This window comes from Glycine max, chromosome 14 (assembly GCF_000004515.6).
Source record: "Glycine max cultivar Williams 82 chromosome 14, Glycine_max_v4.0, whole genome shotgun sequence".
Lineage (NCBI taxonomy): Eukaryota > Viridiplantae > Streptophyta > Magnoliopsida > Fabales > Fabaceae > Glycine > Glycine max.
In genome coordinates this window covers 27,783,926-27,805,901 of record NC_038250.2, presented here as the reverse complement: position 1 = coordinate 27,805,901, position 21,976 = coordinate 27,783,926, and the positions used below count along the sequence as shown (strand labels likewise).

At 35.6% G+C, this 21,976-nt stretch overlaps 1 protein-coding gene across 1 annotated transcript; it reads left to right on the top strand.

Moving 5' to 3' along the window:
- The first annotated feature begins 13,029 nt into the window (after positions 1–13,029).
- LOC102667112 (loricrin-like) lies at positions 13,030–14,956 on the top strand. The gene is made up of 2 exons (XM_014766795.2): positions 13,030–13,508; positions 14,950–14,956. Exons 1-2 carry the CDS (start codon positions 13,030–13,032, stop codon positions 14,954–14,956), a joined length of 486 nt encoding a protein of 161 aa, XP_014622281.2.
- Positions 14,957–21,976: the final 7,020 nt, after the last annotated feature.

The window sequence follows — 21,976 nt, the reverse complement described above, 5'->3', positions numbered from 1 at the left end:
ATTTTATATTTTTCTATAAAATAAAAAATTTAGTAAATAATCTTAATAATTATTTATGCATATTAAAATTAAAATCAAAACATATTTACATCAATAAAAAATATAATTTTTTAAAATAATAAATTATATATATTTAATCTACAGTTAATTACATCCATAAGTAAAAGTAGTCGTAGGTATAAGTTTGCAGAGATTTTAAAATATAATGATGATTTAATATTTATTTATTAAATGGTGACAAATATCTCATAAAATATTCTTTTTAAATATTTATTGGATATTTTGATAATAAATAATATATACATTGTCTGTATAAATGTTTTTGTATGATAAATTTTTTATTTTTATAATAATTAAATAAAATATATTAATAATAAATTTTAATTGTTTGACGATATAATTGTTTTTACCAATATTCTATAAAAATTTTATAAAAGTTAAACTCTACTATTAAAAATAGTTTTTATTTATTTTCAAATGAACTAATATGCAATAATTAATATAAGTGTGCGTTATATTTAAATGATAATAATAAAATTAAAATTATATAATTTATTTTAAAAATTTAGTTTAATTTTTAAATGCTTATCTTTTGAATTTGTTATTGTTTATTAATTATTATATTTTTTTAAATTAAAATATAATTAATAACTCAATATATGATTTTTAAAAAAATATATAAATAATTAAAAAAAAGTTTATGTTAACATCAGTTATTTTACCATCGATGTTATAAGTACTTAGACGACCTCGATTTTTAAGATAACTTATGTTAATAATACGATGTTAAAACTTAATTTTTTTTAGTAGTGAATGCCACTAATATTGTTCCAAAATCAATTCAAGTTTTATTTTTTTTCAAAATCATCAACAAATCAGTCTGAAAGTCAATTCAAGTTTGATTTTTTTTTTTTCAATCTCATCAGCACCTTATCCTACATCAATCCCCAATCATAGAAATAAACCAACAATCAAGCTACGATAAAGCAAACCAAGACCAAAATAGAGGCTTTTGGTTAAGACAAAAACAATGTCGAAGGGAGAAGCACCTTTGAATGCGAGAAGATCAGGGCTTTGCGATGGATGCAAGAAGATTGAGGCTAAAGCGATGGTTGTGATGGATCTAGAATAAAGGGGACGAGTTTCTGCACCACGGTCTGGCCTAAGGGGATGGTTGCATTTTCCACTGACTTGAACCCCCATGACTAAGTTTTATTGACGGTGAGAACAAGTTCATTGCGTGACAGATTATGAAAAGGGTGGGCTTCGTTAAGAAGAAAAGGTGATGCTGCCATAGAGGATTATCTCGCGACGGTGGGAGACAGTGGCAGCCATTGCGAGAGGAGAGGGTGGGTTCTTTCACCAATCGATGATGAAGTCGTACGAAGGGAGAAGAGGCATCCTAAAGGGAAGCGGGATAAAAGTAAAATCATAAATAATAAATCAAATTGTGGTTATATATCTAATTAAGTTTTGTACACATGTTAAAATAATTAACAAAAGAAGGAAAAGAAAGTCATCACGAAGGTGGTAAAACAAAAACAAAAACAAGCATTTATTATGTAATTTTTTAATTTTGTCCAAAATTACGTACCGGTGTTTAATTAACCTAAGTAAAGTCGAATAAAATTACTAGACATAAAACTCGATCTCACGCCAAAATAATCTATTTTCGGTAATTAAATACGAGTTAGTGATGAAGTACGTAAAGAATTTTAAAACATATCAACTGGAGCATATGTACTCTGACGCATCATATAAAATAATTGATTTTCCTGTTTATATTTATGAGCTCATATAGTCATATTTTCTTAAAATTATACAAAATCATGGACCACGTCACTAATGTTCTTTCAATATTATTATTTTTCTTGTTTACTTTTAAAGGTAAACAAAGACTCTACGTATACGTCTGTCTTCTCTCTTACTTTATGTTCTCCTACATAGATAAATAATCCTGAGAGGCATATTATAATGCCTCAGAACTTAGAACATATCTTGTTTGCTTTAGTGACCTATCGTGGGCGTACTTTATTTATTATAAATTTGAGTTCTCCTATACGCAAGAAGCATATTAAGCATCAAGAGTAATTTGTTACAAAAATGGGTGGAATAAAAAATCGAAATTATATAAAATTAATATTTAGATACAAAATATTGTGTTTTTCTAGGAAATTTTATGATGACTCTTTGGGCTGATTTTTAAGTTTGAGTTTTTAAATTTTTAAAACTAACAACCAATTTTTAGTTTTAGTTTCAAAAATTTTTAAAACCAATTTTTAAAATATGGTTAGTTTCAAAATAAATTCATTTTGAAAGTTTTATATTATAATAATACTAGTTTAAGAGTGATTTTGTGTGGGTTGACAACCATGGTGATGATGGTGCTATCAACAGAGATGGTGGTAGAGATACTAGTGATGGTTGTAGTGACAATGATAGTAGAGGTAACGACAGAAGTGGTGATGGCGGTGGTAACGATGTTGATGATGTTGGTGACAATGGTGATGATGGTGGTAGTGGTGCTAGTGTTGGCAGGCAATGGTGGTTGTGACACTCTCTATTCTGATATACATGTTTATATAATAAAATACATGAAAATATAGAATTACATAAAATGAGATTTTGTTTTCTAAGCATAAAAAAGTTCATGTGGGTAAAAGGTTCACATTGACTTCACTATTTCCAAATAAAACTTATAAACATTTTTTACTCAAAACAAGGTCATTCAAGTTTACAAAAAAAATCAAGTTAAGCAGTAAAATAAAATAAAGTAAAATAACATGTTCAGAATATCATGCAATTGAAATAGAAACTCATGTCCCAATGTCACATCCTATCAGAGCATTATGTTTTGACGTCCTCCAACACAAGGTTCCTTAAAGCAATTCATCTAGCTATCTGCTCCCATGAACATAAGGTTCAAAATCATCACAGGATCCAAACACAAACAACACAAAGTAAGTGAGTTATCACATTCCTAAACAGGTAGAGATAAATGAAAGCACATATATACATATAATATAAGTATAACAAACTCAACTTAGCACAATTCATATTATTTTACCACTCATTGTATAACGTCACGTGTCCCCGAGGATTTAATCACAAATTACATTCCACACTTTCACATTAATCACATGTTCAGAACAACACATCTCTAGTACAACACAACATCTCACACTCACACAATTCATGACCCACCATCACGTAACAAGTCACAATCATCATTACACAGGCGTTATGCAAAAAATACACTAAGACTCAATCCTATATGCAATGTGCTACCATGTCAGCGGAAAAAAAAACACCAAGGCGCCTAGGAGTACAAAACAAGACAAACCACACAATGGGTATGTCAGGTCACTCTCACTAAGTGAAATCATAAGGTGACCAATCAGGTTCACTTTGTTTTGCGAGAATGCTCCAACCATATGGGATCAACATAGACTTAAAAGAACACTCAAACTGTGTGTATTTACCCCCAAAGCCTAAACTTCAAAGAATCAGTTAGGGTTTCACCTTTCTGATTTAGGTCCAATCCCTAAAACAACTTTTGCATGCAAACACTGTTCATGAATTATACAATAACCACGACCTCACACTTATTTTCGAAACACATTTAGCACAATACGCTACAATTTAACACCTCAGGTTCTTAACTTGGAACCCTACACTTTCCTTTTAATACTTCATGCATTGTACTACAATTTAACACCTCAGGTTCCTAACTTGGAACCCTACACTTTCTTTTTAACACCCTGCGCATTGCACTATAATTTAACACCGCAGGTTCCTAACTTGGAATCCTACACTTTCCTTTTAACACCCTGCGCATTGAACTATAATTTAACACCGCAGGTTCCTAACTTGGAACTCTACACTTTCCTTTTAACACCTCGTGCATAAACACTTTCTCAAGGTAAACAACAATCGTGTTATTGTATAATTTACAACTCAAAACACAAGTAATATCACATCAAGTATTAACCACATACTTATTCACAACCATATCCAATGTCCATAATTTAACACCTCCCAATGTCACAATCCACCATCACATGTTCACGTGTATCACACAAATTAACACAAGCTCAACTTGCCACTTATACTCAATCTCAATCGCAATTCATAATATACAAATAGTATTACATATATAAACACACAGTATATAAATAGCCAAACACACAAATATTCTAATCATGAATTTACAAAGAGAATATATAATCAAACAAAACTGCACCAAGGATTCACTAAAACCTTCGAAGAACCTTATAGTTAAATAGACTTTGATCAATTTTAAAGAATAACAATATGAAACAATATATAAACTCATATTAAATATCAAAACTAAAACAATAATCGAGAATGTCATTCTGTTAGCTTATTCTAATTCCAACTTATAATATTAATTACAAACTATATATAAAAAACCTAAAAAGCACGAAAAGGGGAAAAATAAAAAAATCAATATCTCTATCCCTCTTATGGTAAATCTCTCCTTACTTAATTTCATCAATTTACGCTAATTAGAAGAAAAAAAAAACTTAATTTCTAGGGTTCACACTCAACAAGAACACATCAATTTCACAACAATTTCGCATCAGGATATCAATTGGACCATCAAACATATAAAATTCACAGTTATAGTTGTAAAGATAGAATCAAAATTTCAGAAACACCCCAAAACCCATCTCAATTGATTCTCTAAGGATCCCTACATATGTTCTCACTACTCCCTAACTGTGAATAACTCATCCCTTACCTTTAAGCGGACTCACGTGCGTAGTTTGGAAGTGATAGCGGTGTCTCTAGAAGTTCCCTAAGATTCCTCAAGTTTTTCCTCTGGTTGCTTGGTTAAGGTTTCCAAGCATTAGAGAAAAGGACAAGAGATTGGAGCCTCAATTTCACTGTCTTTGTAAAAGGGGAGTTTCTCTCTCTACATACATTGTATCACAAATCCCAACGGTGGGAATGTGTGCAAATGCGTTCCAAACCTGGTGCCTGAATTCAGGACAATCCAACGGTAAAAAAGTCTGGTATAGTAATGTTACTGGGACATGTTTGAGTGTATGTAGGAAAAAGAAAGGGTTTTAGGAAAGGAAGAAGAGAGAACAAATTTGAGAGGAAGAGAGAGCATAGAAACATATCTTAATGTGAGACCTAACCTAATATGTATTTATTTATAATTAGGATACTCTGAGCCTATTATTTATTCTTTTTTTTTCTTTATTTTATTGTTTTATTAAAATGAACTCTATTTTCTCTCTATCAAATGAATAAGTATAACATCATTTTTATTTTATAAAAACACATATTTATTTTAATTAATAAAACTATTTCTCCTTATTTATTTAATTACAAAAATCTCATTATTTTTCTAAAACACTATTTATTTTTAAATAAAATACTTTTTAATTTATTTTACAAAAAATGAGGTGTTACAATTGTAGTGGTGGTGGCAATGATAGAGGTGGTATTGGTGGTGGTGGTAATGGTGTTGGTGGTGGCAGGCTTGATGGAAGCTAGCTTGTAATGCTTCTATGGAGGCTGGATCTTTGAGCTTCAATGAGGTCTTTCAATGGTGATTTTCAACCATAGAGATGCAGCGAAAGATAAAGGAGAAGAGGTGAGAGGAGGTGCCACCCACTAGGGAATAAGCCATGGAAGAAAGAACTTCACCACCAAGAGGGTGCCTTGGATAAGAAGGTTAGAGAGGACGCTTCAATGGGGGAAAATAAAGAGAGAGGGGAGAGCACGAAATTGAAGGAGGAAAAGAGGGAGAGAAGTTGAACTTTGAAGTGTGTCTCACAAGACTTTCATTCATCAAAGTTACAACAAGTGTTACACATGCTTCTATTTATAGCCTAGGTAGCTTCCTTGAGAAACTTCCTGGAGAAACTTCCTTGAGAAGCAAGAACTTAGCTACACACACCCCTCTAATAACTAAGCTCACCTCCTTGAGAAGCTTCTCTGAGAAGTTTCCTTGAGAAGATTCCTAGAGAAGCTAGAGCTTAGCTACACACACCCCTCTAATAGCTAACCTCACCTCCTTGAGATGAAAAGCTAGAGCTTAGCTACACACATCCCCTATAATAGCTAAGCTCACCCCATGCCAAAATACATGAAAATACAAAAAAGTTCATACTATAAAGACTACTCAAAATGCCCTGAAATACAAGGCCCAAAAGATGGAAAAACCTATTCTAATATCTACAAAGAGTGGACCCAACTTTGACCCATGGGCTCAAAAATCTACCCTGAGGTTCATGAGAATCCTAGGGCCTTCTTTAGTAGCTCTAGCTCAATCCTCTTAGAGTATTCTATCCAATACCCTAAGGGGTAGGATTGCATCATCCCCTCCCCCTTGGAAAGGATTTGACCTCAAATCCCAAGGTTCTAGATACTCTGGGCTCCTTCCCTCGACACCTGTAAAAAGAATAAAAACATATATATTAGTGGTGTTGGGTATGTTAGAGTAGGGTAAGATCTAAAAACTCCTTTCCTGGGCATCTTCCCATAAAGGAACATGGTTCTTCACCAACTCAATAAGTGGTGCTACAAGTATAAAAAAATATGGGACAAACCTTTTGTAAAAGTTTGTTAAGTCATGGCAGCCCCAGATTTCCTTTATACTTGGTGGAGTGGGCTAATCAAGAATGACCTTTATTCTCTTAGGGTCCGCAGGAACGCCTTGATCACTATTTAAAAAATGAAGGAAAGTAATGCAATAAAACGTACATTTTTCTATATTTTCATCTTGATTATTCCTACAAAAAAGTACGACAAACCTAAGGTGTCCCATATGAGCACCTAGGTTTGTATTAAACCCAAAAATAAGAACAAACCTACCTAATAAGTCAATATCATGAAGATGTTGGGTGCATGAGTGATTTTACAAAAGAGGGTTGTAACACTCAACACATTCATCATATCACTTATTTTAGGGATTCGGTGCCTAATAATACCTATTTTGGGCACCAACAAAGCACAAGGATTTAAGTTCTTGCGAACGAAATCCTCATCCAACAACTTCTTTACTTGAGGAATAACCTCAAGCCCAAGAGGTGTGGCAATGCTAACAAGTGTCTTTTTACAAAGGAGAAGATGTGGAGGTTGTCTAGGAACGGAAGTTTCTTTAATTTTTGTCTTTATTACATAATGACTTTCCTTCTTAGCTAACCTCTTGGAGGAGACACTTATCTCCTTACACTCCTCCTTAACCATTAAAGGTTGTCCTTCTTCTTAGGGGTAGATTTCTTCACTAGATTCTTCCCCTTTTGCTTCTTCACTTTCACTAAAGGAAGGTGAAGTAGTAGCCTCATCTTGGCTACTATAAATGTCTTGACCCCTCATAATCATGGTTTTCTTGGTGGGGTATTGAGAAGTAATGTGACCTCTTCCAAAGCACTTTATAAAACTAGTCTTCTCTTGCATACTAGCCTTAAGGGGTTGTTTTTTCTATTGTCTTCCCCTTATCATCTTTGGGCTTAGAAGGTGCCACCCCTAAGATGCCTTGACCTTGGTCTTTCTTAGGATATGAGTGAAAGCCATAAGATTTTGAAGTAGACTTCCTTTTAAGTTGTTGCTTTACCCTTATTTTCCAATCTAAGTAAGCCTCTATATTGTCCTTCCCATGAAAGTATGAGAGGTTAATGTTAACCTCTTGAGGCTTTCTTTCCTTTTCTCTCCTATGGGAGTAAGGTCTAAGATGTGACTGTTAGTCGTCGTTTACGACTAACTTTTGCATAGAAAAGTTTTCCAAAATGTATATAAATCTCCCAATTTATGGTTCTTTTTGGTAGGATTGTAAATAAAATTGCTTTGTTTTGATCTCTGCTCAGTAAAAGCCTCTTTACATGTAATTAATGTTAAATTTTCTTTAAATTCAGGCAAAAAGGAGCTATTTTGAAGTTGTGCCAAATGAGTCATCGTGCTAAGCGAGCTCAATGCGCTTAGTGCGCATCAACGGCTAAGCCCAGCACCAGCACGCTTAGCGAGTAAAGGGGAATCTGGAAAGGCATCTGCTATGCAAGCACGCGCTTAGCGCGTTATCAGCTCGCTAAGCGAGTCGTCTGTTGCTTTCCAGGCTTAGCGCGAGATTGGCACTAAGCTCAACTTCACTTACTCACGCTAAGCACAACGACGAGATCAGGAAGCCCTTTTTAAGCCTGATTTGCACAGAATTAGAGGAAGAGTTGAAAAGCCATCAGAGGCCTGAAGAGTGTGAATATCAAAGAGCATAGAGAAGAGCAAGGGGCCAAGTTTTCATCTTTTATGGAGATTAGTGAGTTTTTGAGAGATTGTGAGATTCCTAGAGGAGGAGGAGACATCCCCTCTCCTTTGTAAGCAAGCAAAATCTCTTGATTCCTCTTCTTCAGTGTAAAATAAGCTTCCTTGCTATGAAAGGCTAAGACCCTCAGTTGGGGATTCCTACTGAGTAGTTAATGTAAACTCTTTTTCATATCTAATTAAGGTTGTTTTATGTGTTCACTGCTTCTATCTATGCTTATTGTATGCATGCTTGTGACTTGATCACCCATTTGTGTGTGCTGTTAGGGACTTTAGCATTGGGAAATGCACTGTTTCTTTAGCACTTGATAGAGCAGGCATTGAATAACTGCATTGCTAGGGATAGTGTGCAGGGTTTTGGTTTTCTTTATTATGTTGTGAGTATAATGCTGTTTAAATTAGGCTAAGTTCAACAAGAGGGATATGTGAATGAAGTTTAATTTAAATTAGTCCAAATGCTGGAGGAATCGGTGTTTGGTATTTTTGTCCTCAGCATAGAACACAGGAACATCTTTTATTAGAAAAACATCTTTAATTGCATCAACTTACTCAATAGGAGGACCCAACGCCTTTAGATATCTATTTTCACACTTACTTGTTCTCATTTATTGCTTTTACTTAGGATAGAACATACTTTTGCTTTAATTCACAATCATTAATTTCTGTTTGCAAATACCTGCTTACTTAACAAAACTTTGCTAAATGAACAAGTTCTCTGTGTTCGATACTCGGTTCATTTCGTTTTAATTATTTACTTGACCATCTGGTGCACTTGCCGGTAGATTTCGCACCCACACAAATAAGTAGTATTCTTAGGGGCGAACAACCAGTGACCTATGCCTTCCTTCATAATAGTCACGAAGTTCTTCACTTAGGCTCTTGCAAGAGTCATGATTACTATAGGAGGCATGTTTTTCTTTTCTTAACTCTTTTAGTATTTTCCTTCTTTCTTCTTTCCTTATTTGTTCTCTCTCATCTTGATTTATTTCTACCCTCTCGTTTCCTTTTTCTTTTCTTTCTAGTTTTTCTTTCCATAACTTGAGGGAGCTTAACCCATCTAAGATTCTAGATAAAGGGTCCTTATGACTAATACCATCACCATTAACACTAGATGAATGATGACTCATGTTGGTTCCTAAGTTGCAGTTCTTTCTTGTTAGGGGTTTGCAAAAGGTAAAAGCTAGGGTTTAAAAGAACTCAAGATAAACATTATAAGCAAGAATAAAGTATTATGCAATAACAAGATAAACTAGGCGAGACTAGTAAAGAAAATAAGCTATGTAAATAAGCAAAAAATTAAAGTACAAGAGATGTAAACTAGGTGGATCCTAAGAGTGTTTAGATGACCTCATTTAAGGTTCCCAACAAAGCATTCACTATCCTAAGGGAAAATTGGCTAAAATTATTACAAACAAATGGAAGTAGGGTGACCTATTGGAGGCTCCCAACTTACTTCCAATGAAAGGCCTTTTTAATACAAAATTTGATAGTAATGAAGGTAAATATACAGGTGTCCAATTACAAATAAATTGCCAATTATAAAAATTAAAAAACGGTCCTCAATTTTGGTGGTTGTTCTCTCTTTTGTGATTCACTCAATTTGGAGTGCTTCATAGTCCAATAGCTCTTAAGGTGGTTGGCCCCTTGCTTCTTGACTCAAATTCTTCAAGGGATGGCACCAATCCTTCTTTCCAATTCCCTATATGGCAACTCACAAACATGGAAACAAAGAGACAAACAATAACCAAAGACAAAAAAAATGAAATTAAAGCTAAACCAATAGATTTTTAACAAGACAAATTTTCAAGGATTATTTAACAATTAAAGCAATGAAAAACACATAAAAGCAAGATAGGACTCAAAGAGAAACCTAGAATGGCTCTAGAGTAAAGTAAAAAAAACTAAAAAAATAAGATTCAAGAAACCTCTAGTTTTGCCACTTTCTTTCATACTAAATTTAAATTGAAATTTAAGAACTATGATTTATATAAAATAAGCACAAATTATAAAACAAATTTCGAGCCAAAACAACAACCATACTTCACTTTCACTTTTTTTTTCATAGACACTCATTTTCCTGCCAACGTGTGTGATTTTTCGTATTTTTTCCTTTTACCAAATCACTTGGTTTTTTTTTTATAATTTTGGTCTAGATGTCTAGAAAATTCAGTAAAATTTGCAGCTCACAATTCGCAATGGTCAATTCCCAGTAATTTTTACAAATTCGTATGTTCAAGCTGCCAGCGCCAGCGATTTCAAACTTCGAATTTTTTAAGCATGGTATATTGATTGCCTTGGGCTTACTTTCAACCTTTCTATGTATGTTGAACTCACTAGGCTTGTTTACCATAGTTTTAGGAGTTCAATATTCACTTAGCATCAGAATTTCAGCCAGCAATTCAATCACCAAAACTTAAATTCAGAATAGACACAATCATAAGAAAACCTAGAATGGCTAGGACTCAAATTTTCAAGGATTATTCAACAATTAAAACAATGAAAAACACATAAAAGCAAACTAGGAGTCAAAGAGAAACCTAGAATGGCTCTAGAGAAGAGTAAAAAAAACTAAAAATTTTGGCATTTTTTTTCACACTACTTTTCAATTAAAATTTCAGAACTAAGACTGGTCTAGAATAGACACCAATTATAGAACAAATTTTGAGTCAAAACAACAAGCACATTTCCCTTTCACTTTTTTTTCCTTGGACATTGATCATCCTGCCAACTTGTGTGATTTTTATTATTTTTTCTTTTTATCCAAATCACTTGATTATTTTTTTCCAGATGTCTAGAAAATTCAGTAAAAAGTTTAGCTCAAAATTTGCAGTGACCAATTCCCAGTAATTTTTACAAGTTTGTATGTTCAAGCTGTCAGCACCAGCGATTTTAGATTTTGAATTTTTAAGCATGGTATATTGATTGTCTTAGGCTTACTTTCAACCTTCCTATGTATGTTGAACTCACTAGGCTTGCTTACCACAATTTTAGGAGTTCAATATTCACTTAGGATCAGAATTTCAGCCAGTAATTCAATTACCAAAACTCAAATTCACAATAGACACAATCATAAGAAAACCTAAAAGTTCAGGAAAAGGTTCACAATCAAAGACTTTCTAAGAATTTTGCATGAACATGTTAAGGACTAATTAACATGCAATATTTGACTCAAATCAACTAATAGGCTAAAATAATTTCACACACTCATGAACAAATGAGTTAGACAAAGAAACAAGAAAAGTAAAATTCAGCACAACATAAGGAATCTTATGTGACAAGTTTCATGACTAGACATAACTTATATGACAAAACTACAATAGGTGAACAAGTCACTCTAGAATTTTGAGGTTTTCTTCTACTTTAATGTTTTTGTAAGAATTTTATGATTTGGGTTTCAGCCACAAAAAAATAGCAAGACAAAACTCAAAGGAACCAAAACTCAACAAAATTCATGGTTCAAGAACAAGAACAAGAAATTTGAACCATAGAAAATCAAATCTAGCTTCTATAGCAAGTTTAATCAGTGGAAATTCTAAAGAATCATGTTAACAACATTTAGCACAAGACATGTGAGGAGATACATGGAGAAAATAAAGAAGCAACAATGGAGGAGAAGGTAAAGCTGAAAATTAATGGAGGTTTAAGGAGCACCTACTTGAAGCTCTTGTGCTCTGATTACCACTTGATGGAAGCTTGCTTGTGACGCTTCTATGGAGGCTGGATCTTTGAGCTTCAATGAGGTCCTTCAATGGTGATTTTCCACCATGGAGGTGCAATGGAAGATAAAGGAATAAAGGTGAGAGGAGGCGCCATCCACTAGGGAATAAGCCATGGAAGAAGGAGCTTCACCACCAAGAGAGTGCCTTGGATAAGATGCTTAGAGAGGACACTTCAATGGAGGAAAAGAAAGAGAGAGAGAGAGAGAAAGAGAGAAGGGGAGCACGAAATTGAAGGAGGAAAAGAGGGAGAGAAGTTGAACTTTGAAGTGTGTTTCACAAGAGTCTCATTCATCAAAGTTACAACAAGTGTTACACATGCTTCTATTTATAGCCTAGGTAACTTCCTTGAGAAACTTCCTTGAGAAGCTAGAACTTAGCTACACACACCCCTCTAATAACTAAGTTCACCTCCTTGAGAAGCTTCCTAGAGAAGATTCCTAGAGAAGCTAGAGCTTAGCTATACACACCCCTCTAATAGCAAAGCTCACCTCCTTGAGATGAGAAGCTAGAGCTTAGCTACACACACACCCCCTATAATATGTAAGTTCACCCCATGCCAAAATACATGAAAATACAAAAAAGTCTCTACTATAAAGACTACTCAAAATGTCCTGAAATATAAGGCTAAAACCCTATACTACTAGAATGGCCAAAATACAAAGCCCAAAAGATGGAAAAACCTATTCTAATATTTACAAAGAAGAGTGGACCTAACCTTGGCCCATGGGCTCAGAAATCTACCCTGAGGTTCATGAGAACCCTAGGGCCTTCTTTAACAGCTCTAGCTCAATCCTCTTGGAATCTTCTATCCAATACCCTTAAAGGGTAGGATTGCATCAGGTGGCGGTGGTGGTGACAGTGATAAATGTGGTATTGGTTGTAGTGGTGGTAGTAGCGATGGTGGCGGCAATGATTGCGGTGATGGTGGTGGTGGTAGTAATGACAATGATTTTGATGGCAATGGTGATTGCAATGGCGGTGGTGATGGTAGCTAGTGGTGGCTGTAATGGTGGTAACGATGACAGGTGGTATTGGATGTGATGGTAGCAATGGTAGGGTGGTGAGTGGTGGTGGTAGAAATGACGGTGATGGTGGTGGTGGCTTTAGTAGTTGTGGTGGTAGTAATGTCGGTGATGATGGTGGTGACAGTAACAGTGGTGGCGGTGACAAAGGTAGTGGTGGTAGTGACAGTGGTTGTGGTGGCGGCAATAGCGATGGCGATGGTGGTAATACAAATATCGATGGCGATGGCGGTGATGGTGATAGTGGTGGTAGTGACGGTGGTTGTGGTGGTGGCAATAGCGATGGCGATGGTGGTAATACAAATGTCAATGGCGATGGTAGTGATGGTGACAGTGGTGGTAGTGGTGTTAGTGTCGGCAAGCAATGGTGGTGTGGTGGTGGTGGTGACAAAGGTGGTATTGGTGGTGGTGGCAGTGATAGTTGCATTGGTGATAGTGATGGTGGTGGTGGTGGTGGTGGCAGTGACAACAAAAAGTGTCATTATCAAATATGGGAAATATGTGTTTTTTTAAAACTAAACCAAATTCACAAACTCTTTTTCTTATTTTTGAAAATGAGTGTAAAAGTGTCTCAAAAATGGTTTAAAAACCATTTCAGCTCCATTTTTGTAAACACGTTTTGTTTTGGAAACAAAAAATAAACAACTCACAACCACCTTAAGCAGATCCAAAATTATTTAGTTATGTATGATTATTGTAGTAGGGTGTCGCTGAAATATGGATTAAATGGATCAAGGCTTGTTTGGTGAGTAGTAGGGTGTCAATGTTAGTAAATAGGAACTCAACAAGTGAATTTATGGTGACTAAAGGCTTGAGGGAAAGGGGATCCATTAGTCCCCTTTCTTTTTAATATTATGGCAAAAATATGTGGTATGACGAGAGCAATTGGCAAAGGTCTATTTCATAGCTTTGAGGTGGGGAAAGATAACATATTGGTAGGTCTTCTGCAATATGCAAGCATTAAATACTCCAATGGCAATAATCTTCAGACGTGAGCTCAAGTAAAGAAATCTATCCATTTATATACAATTGACACTTGTTGAAAAAGGCCTATATATACCAGAAGCTTTGAAGAACAAACATATGAACTTATGCGCCATCATTCAAATTCTTTCTATACAAGGCTTTTTGTACATTCATGTAATGTTGGAAACACTCTAAAAAACACTTTGTATATCTTGTGAGAAAAGACTAAGAGCTTAGATTTTATATTCGTTTGTAAGATGATTAAGAGTTAGTCAGTGAGCAAACAAACCTCAAATATTTTTATTTGTTTAGAGCTAGCAAAGGCTTGGTAGGACAATGAATACTAGGTTGTTTCATGCTTAAGTTGTAGAGCCAAAAGTGACATTGACAAATACTTGTAACTTTGATAAAGTTAGTGTAACTTGATAGTTTACTAAGAATTAGGCATAGTTTTGGTGGTTAAGACAAACTAGTATAAATCTCTATGTCTAATAGTTCTTTTACTTTCTTTGTGTTTATACTAACTTAGGGTTTGAATTTGATTTTGTTTCAAAACTCATTTTGTTTTGCAAAATTTGTTTCTATCATCTGAGTCTGTGTTTGAGAAATTTGAAATATGTTTTCAAAGTTATTTAAGAAGATATTGTTGTATCCTAGGGGACTTGCGCGGGATACCGCGGATAAGTCCTTTAGGACATTGCTAGAATACACTTCAAGAAATCATCGTTCATGATCTTCAACATCACTTCCAATTGAATCTACCATTTCAAACATCATGACTATAAGAGTATCTTGAGGTTCTTTATATTGGTGTGTGGGATAAAAGTAAATTTCTTCAAAAGTAGTTTTTGTATCATTAGAGGAGCTTGGGGAGGTCACCAAAAGGTATGTTGACTTGTTGAATTGTAAAATTTTGCATATTACTTTTGTATATCTTCGTATTCCCGTAGGTGTTAATCCTAGGATAGAAGATACTTGGAATCCTATTTTTAGAAATTTGAAAAAGAAGTTGTTAGGGTGGAACCATAAGGTGTTATTTTTGGCGGGAAAGGCGTGTCTTATAAATTCAGTGTTGTCTTCTTTAGGGATGTTCTATCTTTTTTCAAAATTAATGGTGAAAAAAATTGTCAAAATACTTAGAAATTTTGTGGGAACGTGAAGAAGAGAGAAAAAAAAGTGGCATCTTAGTTGGGACAAAATAAAATTGCCTAAAAGTCATTGGGAGTTGGGTATAAAAAAGATTCACATTTCAATGTTGTGCTCCTAGCAAAGTCACGAGATTCGTTCTATCATAAGGGAGCTCTATGGAGGAAAGTGTTAAAATCTAAATATGGAGTTTGTTGAGAACTTGGAGAGGAGGTTAATAAAAATTAATCTCTATGCTGGAGAAATTTACATAATTAAGGTATGTGGAGGCAAGAAGCAAAATAAATTGGTTTAATGGCACGGCGGAGTGGAAAATTGGTGGTGGGGAAAATATCAAATTTTGACATGATACTTGGTTTGGTCAAGTACCACTGGAAAATACATATCCTGGGATTTTCTTATATTCTACACACACAAAAAATACTATTGGAAGTATAGGAGTGTGGATAGGTGGGATTTGGAAATGAAATTTGATATGGCATCGTGAGGGTTTTGAGTGGGAGGAAATTATGGTGAATTTTCTTGAAGGATTGCTACAAAATGTTAATATTAAAAAGGATGTGAGTGATGAGTGGTTTTGGAGGGACGAAAAGTCTGAACTGTACACAATCAAATCGAAATACATTGCAATGTGTGTAAATTTAATGGAAATTCAACATATGGAAATTTTCTATCACATGTAAAATAAAAGTTCCACCGAGAATTAATATCTTTTGTGGAGAGTTTTGAGCAACAAATTGCTCACAAGGGATAACTTATTAAAGAGGAATATTTGCTTACCTATCTCTGATTATAAATGCATTTTTTGTAAGAAGACAAACCTATAGGGCATGACCTGTTTTACTGCGAAAAGTGGTGAATATTTGGAAGAACTTACATGCTTGGGCGAACTTGTTAACAGTGTTCCTTGCATCAACTAATATGCAGTTTTGGAAGCATCGTCTCAACAACGAGTCGCCTATCACTAAGAAGACTCTGATTTATTTATGGTGCACTATAGTGTAGGTCCTTTGGAAACACATGAACCAGAGTGTGTTTAGTAGGACAAATTTTTAATAAAGACAACATTCTGAAAATATCCACCACTTTTTGCGGGTGTGTTTACTATGGAAAATCGTTGTGTTGTCTCTAACAAACTCTGGCCACCGGTCCTCCCATCTTTCATGCCACTCTTTGTGTCAACTTTCTTGTGATCACTTTTTCCAACTCTCCTACCAATATTTTCCCGGATTCCAGCTCTTTTGTTTATCTTGCTTGATGGGGGAAATAGGCCAACACAATAACAAACTCTATAATAGAGTAATGTCTGATGGGAAATAGGCCAACACAATAACAAACTCTATAATAGAGTAATAGGTAATGGAAATAAATTCCTCCAAACTTATAAGAACCTGTGAGGAGCACAAATAAAATATAGAGCGCAAAATAGAAATTAAAAAAAAACAGAGACGATTTGTTTAACGTGAAAAACCCCTCAATTCAAGGGTAAAAATCATGGGTCGTCCAAAACAAAGAAATAACTCCACTATAATCAATAAAGATACAAGAGAGTCTCCAACAAGTGCAATGAAATGTGCTACAAACAACAAAATAAAAATAGATCATTAATTGGTACAATAGAAACAAGAAGTTGAAACTCCAAAATATAGAGCAGAGACTGTGAAACACTTATCTCACTCTAGATATCTTTTAGACGATCCAACCGAACAAACTGAAGTATCATGTGTGTAGAACCTTTTATCCAAAATTTAGCCCGATCCAGCGGTGAACAAATCCACAGTTGCAGTCTGAAAAACGCTCTCTCATGGGTATGTGAAAATCACAGTGATTTTCCCTCTTCTTTCTCTCTCAATGATTTGTAACGGTTTTTCCCTTTCAAATGAGTCTCTCTCTCTCTCTCTCTCTCTCTCTCTCTCTCTCTCTATATATATATATATATATATATATATATATATATATATATATAATCTAAACCCTCTCCACTTAAATAAGTGAGACAAAATGGGTCTTCTCATTTGGGCTTTTACTCCACATAGGAAGGAAGCCCAAAAAAACCCAACAAATCTCCCCCCTCACAACTATGTGGAGGTGACCGCCAAACCGGTGATATCACAACAAACTTCAAACTTCATTGCATCCAGCCACTTTCTATTTTCTTCACTTTTCATGGCCTCTCTAAAGCACTCAGGTTCTCCATCATTTGTTAGGATCACATACTCATTAGGAGAATACCTCTTAGAAGGTTGTCTCTCCATGTTGGACCTCCTAAGTTGAACTTGAGTTGGTTCGATAGCATCACTAAGATTTTCATCTTGTGACATGGCATGCTCTTCTTCATCATCAGTAGGAACATCTACCTTATCTCTAGGTTGTTGGACACCAACATCATTCTGAACATCAGTATTCACATACTCATTAGGAGAATACCTCTTAGAAGGTTATCTCTTCCTATTGGACCACTTGAGTTCAACTTGAGGTGGTTTGGTAGCATCACCAAGATTTTCATCTTGTGACATGTCATGCTCCTCTTCTTCATCATCATTAGTATGAACATCTACCTCATCTCCAGGTTGCTGGACAATAAAATCATTCCGAACATCAGTATTCAAATTCTGAATAGGCGGCTAAACTAGTTGAAAATCAGCCACACTGTTGTCTTCCTTGGGTGTAGACTTCTTGACCTTATCAATGTTTTCAATGGTTTGGTCTTCCATGAATTTCACATCACAACTTCTAACAAGCTTCTTCTCAACATGATCATAGAACCTGTAACCTAATTCATTCTCACCATAGCCAATGAAGGTACATTTCCCTGACTTTGCATCCAACTTAAGTGATCATACTTCACATTCTTGCCAAACCAAATTTTGTTCGGCACCTCACTATTTAAAGCAACAACAGGACTAAGATTGATAACATGCATCATCGTGTACAGTGCCTCGCCCCAGAAGTGCTTGGGTAACTTTGCTTCAGAGAGCATACATCTCACTCTCTTAATCAATGTCTTGTTCATCCTCTCCGCCAAACCATTCAATTGAGGAGTTTTCTCATGAGCAATACCATGCTGCTTGCAGTAGACATCAAATGGTCCACAATACTCACCATCATTGTCAGTACAAATGTATTTCAGCTTCTTGCCTGGCTATCTCTCAACTAGGACATGAAACTCCTTGAACTTCTCAAGAACTTGGTCTTTTGTCTTCAAAGCATAGACCCAAAGTTTCCTGGAACAGTCATCAATGAAGGTAACAAAATTAAGTGTGCCACTAAAGGATTTCACCTTCAAAGGGCCACAAACATCTGAATGCACCAATTCAAGCAACTCAGCTTTTCTATAGGGAGGATGCTTCTTGAAAGATACTCTGGTTTGCTTACCAACCATGCAATGAGAACATTTTTCTAAATCTGCATTCTTCAATCCTGGAAGCATATCCTTCTTGGCTAAACAACTCATCCCTTTCTCACTGATATGACTAAGCCTTCGGTGCCACAAAGATGCCTCCATATCCATAGCATTCATACTGTCTCTAGCAACCAAAGCTTTTGTCCAATACAACTTTGAAATTTTCTCCCCCTTGGCCACAACCAGGTTACCCTTGGTGAGTTTCCACTTTCCAGAACCAAAATGGTTATCATAACTAGCATCATCAAGTACCTACACAGAGATCAAGTTAAAGCGGACATCCAGAGCATGTTTCACTCCTCTAAGTAGCAACTACATTCCCATGTTGGTTTGCAAACAAACATCACCAACACTAATCACCTTGGACACACCATCATTACCCATCTTCAAGACTCCAAAATCACCTGGAGTGTAAGATGTGAAGAACTCCTTCCTGGCTGTAACATGCAATGTAGCACCACTATCAATTATTCACATGCTCTCATCAAATACAAGATTAAGAGAATTAGGGTCATGGAGAATAACAAGATCATCACTAGTAGCAGTAGTCACACACTTACCTTTCTTATCTTTACTCTCCTTCTTCCATAGAAAACAATTCCTCTGGATATGCCATGTTCTGTGATAATAATAGCACTCAACATTCTTGTACCGAGACCTAGACTTGCTCATGCTCTAGTCTCTATCACCCTTCATATGTGCCTCAATCGTTCAAGCAAGTAGAAAAACAACCCCTTAACCAAAGAGCTCTGATACAACTCTGATGAGTTGTTGGGGAATTCGAGGGGAGTAAACACCAGTTAGATTTACACCAATGAGCCATGAGTAACCACATATGGGAACTTGACACCACACTTTAACCCAAAACCTTAAGGCTTAGGTTTATGGGTCTTCTCCTCACTTATATGGTGCTCAACTTTTCCACTTTTACTCAATGTGGGACTTCACCTCAAACTTGTACTCCAACAATCTCCCCCTCAAGTGTGATTTTCTTCTACATGGTAGTCTCCCCCTCAAGCGGAAGTCATTATTATCCACGAGTATAGCCATTAGAGCCCACATGTTCTAGGTACTTGCAGTACTTGTATCGTCGCTCCACTCACGGGACACGTCGCCTGGATCCACCGCTAGGAAGACTTTCGATACAAGGGATTCCCAAGGCTAAGGATCCATCACCGCCATCTTACTTATCTAAGCCGGTCACCAAGTCAAACTATCGGCTCTGATACCACTCTGATGGGGGGAAATAGGCCAACACAATAACAAACTCTATAATAGAGCAATGTTTGATGGGGGGAAATAGGCCAACACAATAACAAAATCAATAAAAAAGTAATAGACAATGAAAATAAATTCTCCCAAACTTGCAAAAACCTCTATGGAGCATCAATAAAATATAGAGCGCAAAATAAAAATTAAAAAAAAAAAAAACAGAGACCCAATTTGTTTAACGTGGAAAACCCCTCAATGCAAGGGTAAAAACCATGGGTCGTCTAGACCAAAGAAATAACTCCACTATAATCAATAAAGATACAAGAGAGTCTCCAACAAGTGCACTGAAACATGCTACAAGCAACCAAATCAAAACAGACCCTCAATTGGTACAATAGAGACAAGAAGATGAAACCCCAAAATATAGAATATAGAATGCAAAACACTTATCTCTCTCCAGATATCTTTTTGACAATCCAACCGGATAATTTGAAGTATCATGTGTGTAGAACTTACTGTAAAAACATCAACCCGATCCAATGGTAAACGTATTTGCAGTTGCAATTTGAAAAACACTCTCTAGTGGGTATGCGAAAATCATAATGATTTTCCCTCTCTTTTCTCTCTCAAGGGTGCTCATGCGCACATGCCACTTGTTGTGGGTAATATGTACTGGAGTCACCATAGTGATATGCTCTTGCATGTGTTTCACTCATTGTGGGTGGCACACTCTGGAGTCGTAATGCTAGAAGAAGGCTCGCCAAGGGCGAACCTTGGGTTTTAAGAGCCTCGGAGGTACAACTATGGATCCTTTTGTCTTGATAAGAGAGATGTGAAAAGGAAGGGATCTAGAATTTTATTTAGTGTATGTAATTGAGTAAAAATTCCCTTTCTTACCCCAGATGTGTCTCGTTAAAAACCTTCCAAACCAAAACCCATGATTTTGTATTTTAGGGACAAAAGACTTGAGTAGGTAAAAAAGTACAACATTGGGTTTAGAGTGTAGGTCAGCTGAAGTAGAACTTCAAGTGGGTGGCATTCCATGTTCGTGGGATTGCTTTGCTATCCAACTCTTGTAGTCGGTACGCTCCGTTGTCAATGTTGGTTGTGACCTTGAAGGGACCTTCTCAGTTGGGGCCAAGCTTTTCTGCTTGGGGATTTTTTTTGGCTTCACCTCGGACTCACCATATGTCAACTTTTTGGCAAGTGTATCAATTTGTCTCAAGTAGTAAAGTACTCAGAAGTTCGAGTGTCGAATCCACAGGAACTTTGTTTGTACTTAGATTGATGCAAACCCAATTTACAAGCAAGAGATAAGAAATTTAAATGTAAAATTTAAAGAAAGTAAGAGATAAGAAGGATAAGAAATTTAAAATAGAAGATTAGGAGATAAGATAAAAATTTAAAGAGATAAGAGATTAGAGTAAAAGATAAGAAATGTAGAAGATAAAGATAATAATGCTTAATGATAAATTCAGAATTTAAAATATGTTGGGGCCTAACATGCCTAACTACCTTTGATGCAATATTGATAATTTTTCTCTATCTAATGTTTTCCCAATTTCCACCCACATCTACTAAGATACTCAACCCTGATCCCTCACAATAAAGAGCCTAATTTATTTATTCTCTCTCCCAAATCCCTTTGCAAACATAGAATAGTAAATTGCATGAAGTATGAATATGTATACAGAGGCAAAAACAAAGTCACTTTATCTCTAGCAATGAATTGTTTAGATGCCCTTTCCCAGTTCTTTAGAAATTATCATTTCCCATTGTATAACCCCTAAAACTAATGCATGGATGATCAGGTCATACAGTAACAATAAAGCACAAGAAAGAAATAATAAAAATTGGCATTGCATTAAATAGATAGTAAGGAAATATTACATTACAAGGAAATTTGGTTGCCAGGCTCCCAACAATGGGATTTTAACCTCTCATTGTCATGAGAAGCTTTACACTTTAGGGACTGATGTAGGTAGAAGAAGAGAAATGGATAGAGGAGGAGAAAGGGATAAAGGACATAGAAAGAGGGTTTCCCTTATTAGAGATGATCAAGCTTAGAATATATTCATTAGAGAGCTCTGAGTCTCGATGTGTAGGGATTGGTGTGTAGGTGTGTATTTCTCCTTTGCTTCCTACTCCTTTTATAGGCCTAAGGTAGCTTAATTTCCAAGAGACCTCGCGCTTAGCGCAAGCTTTCACACTAAGCG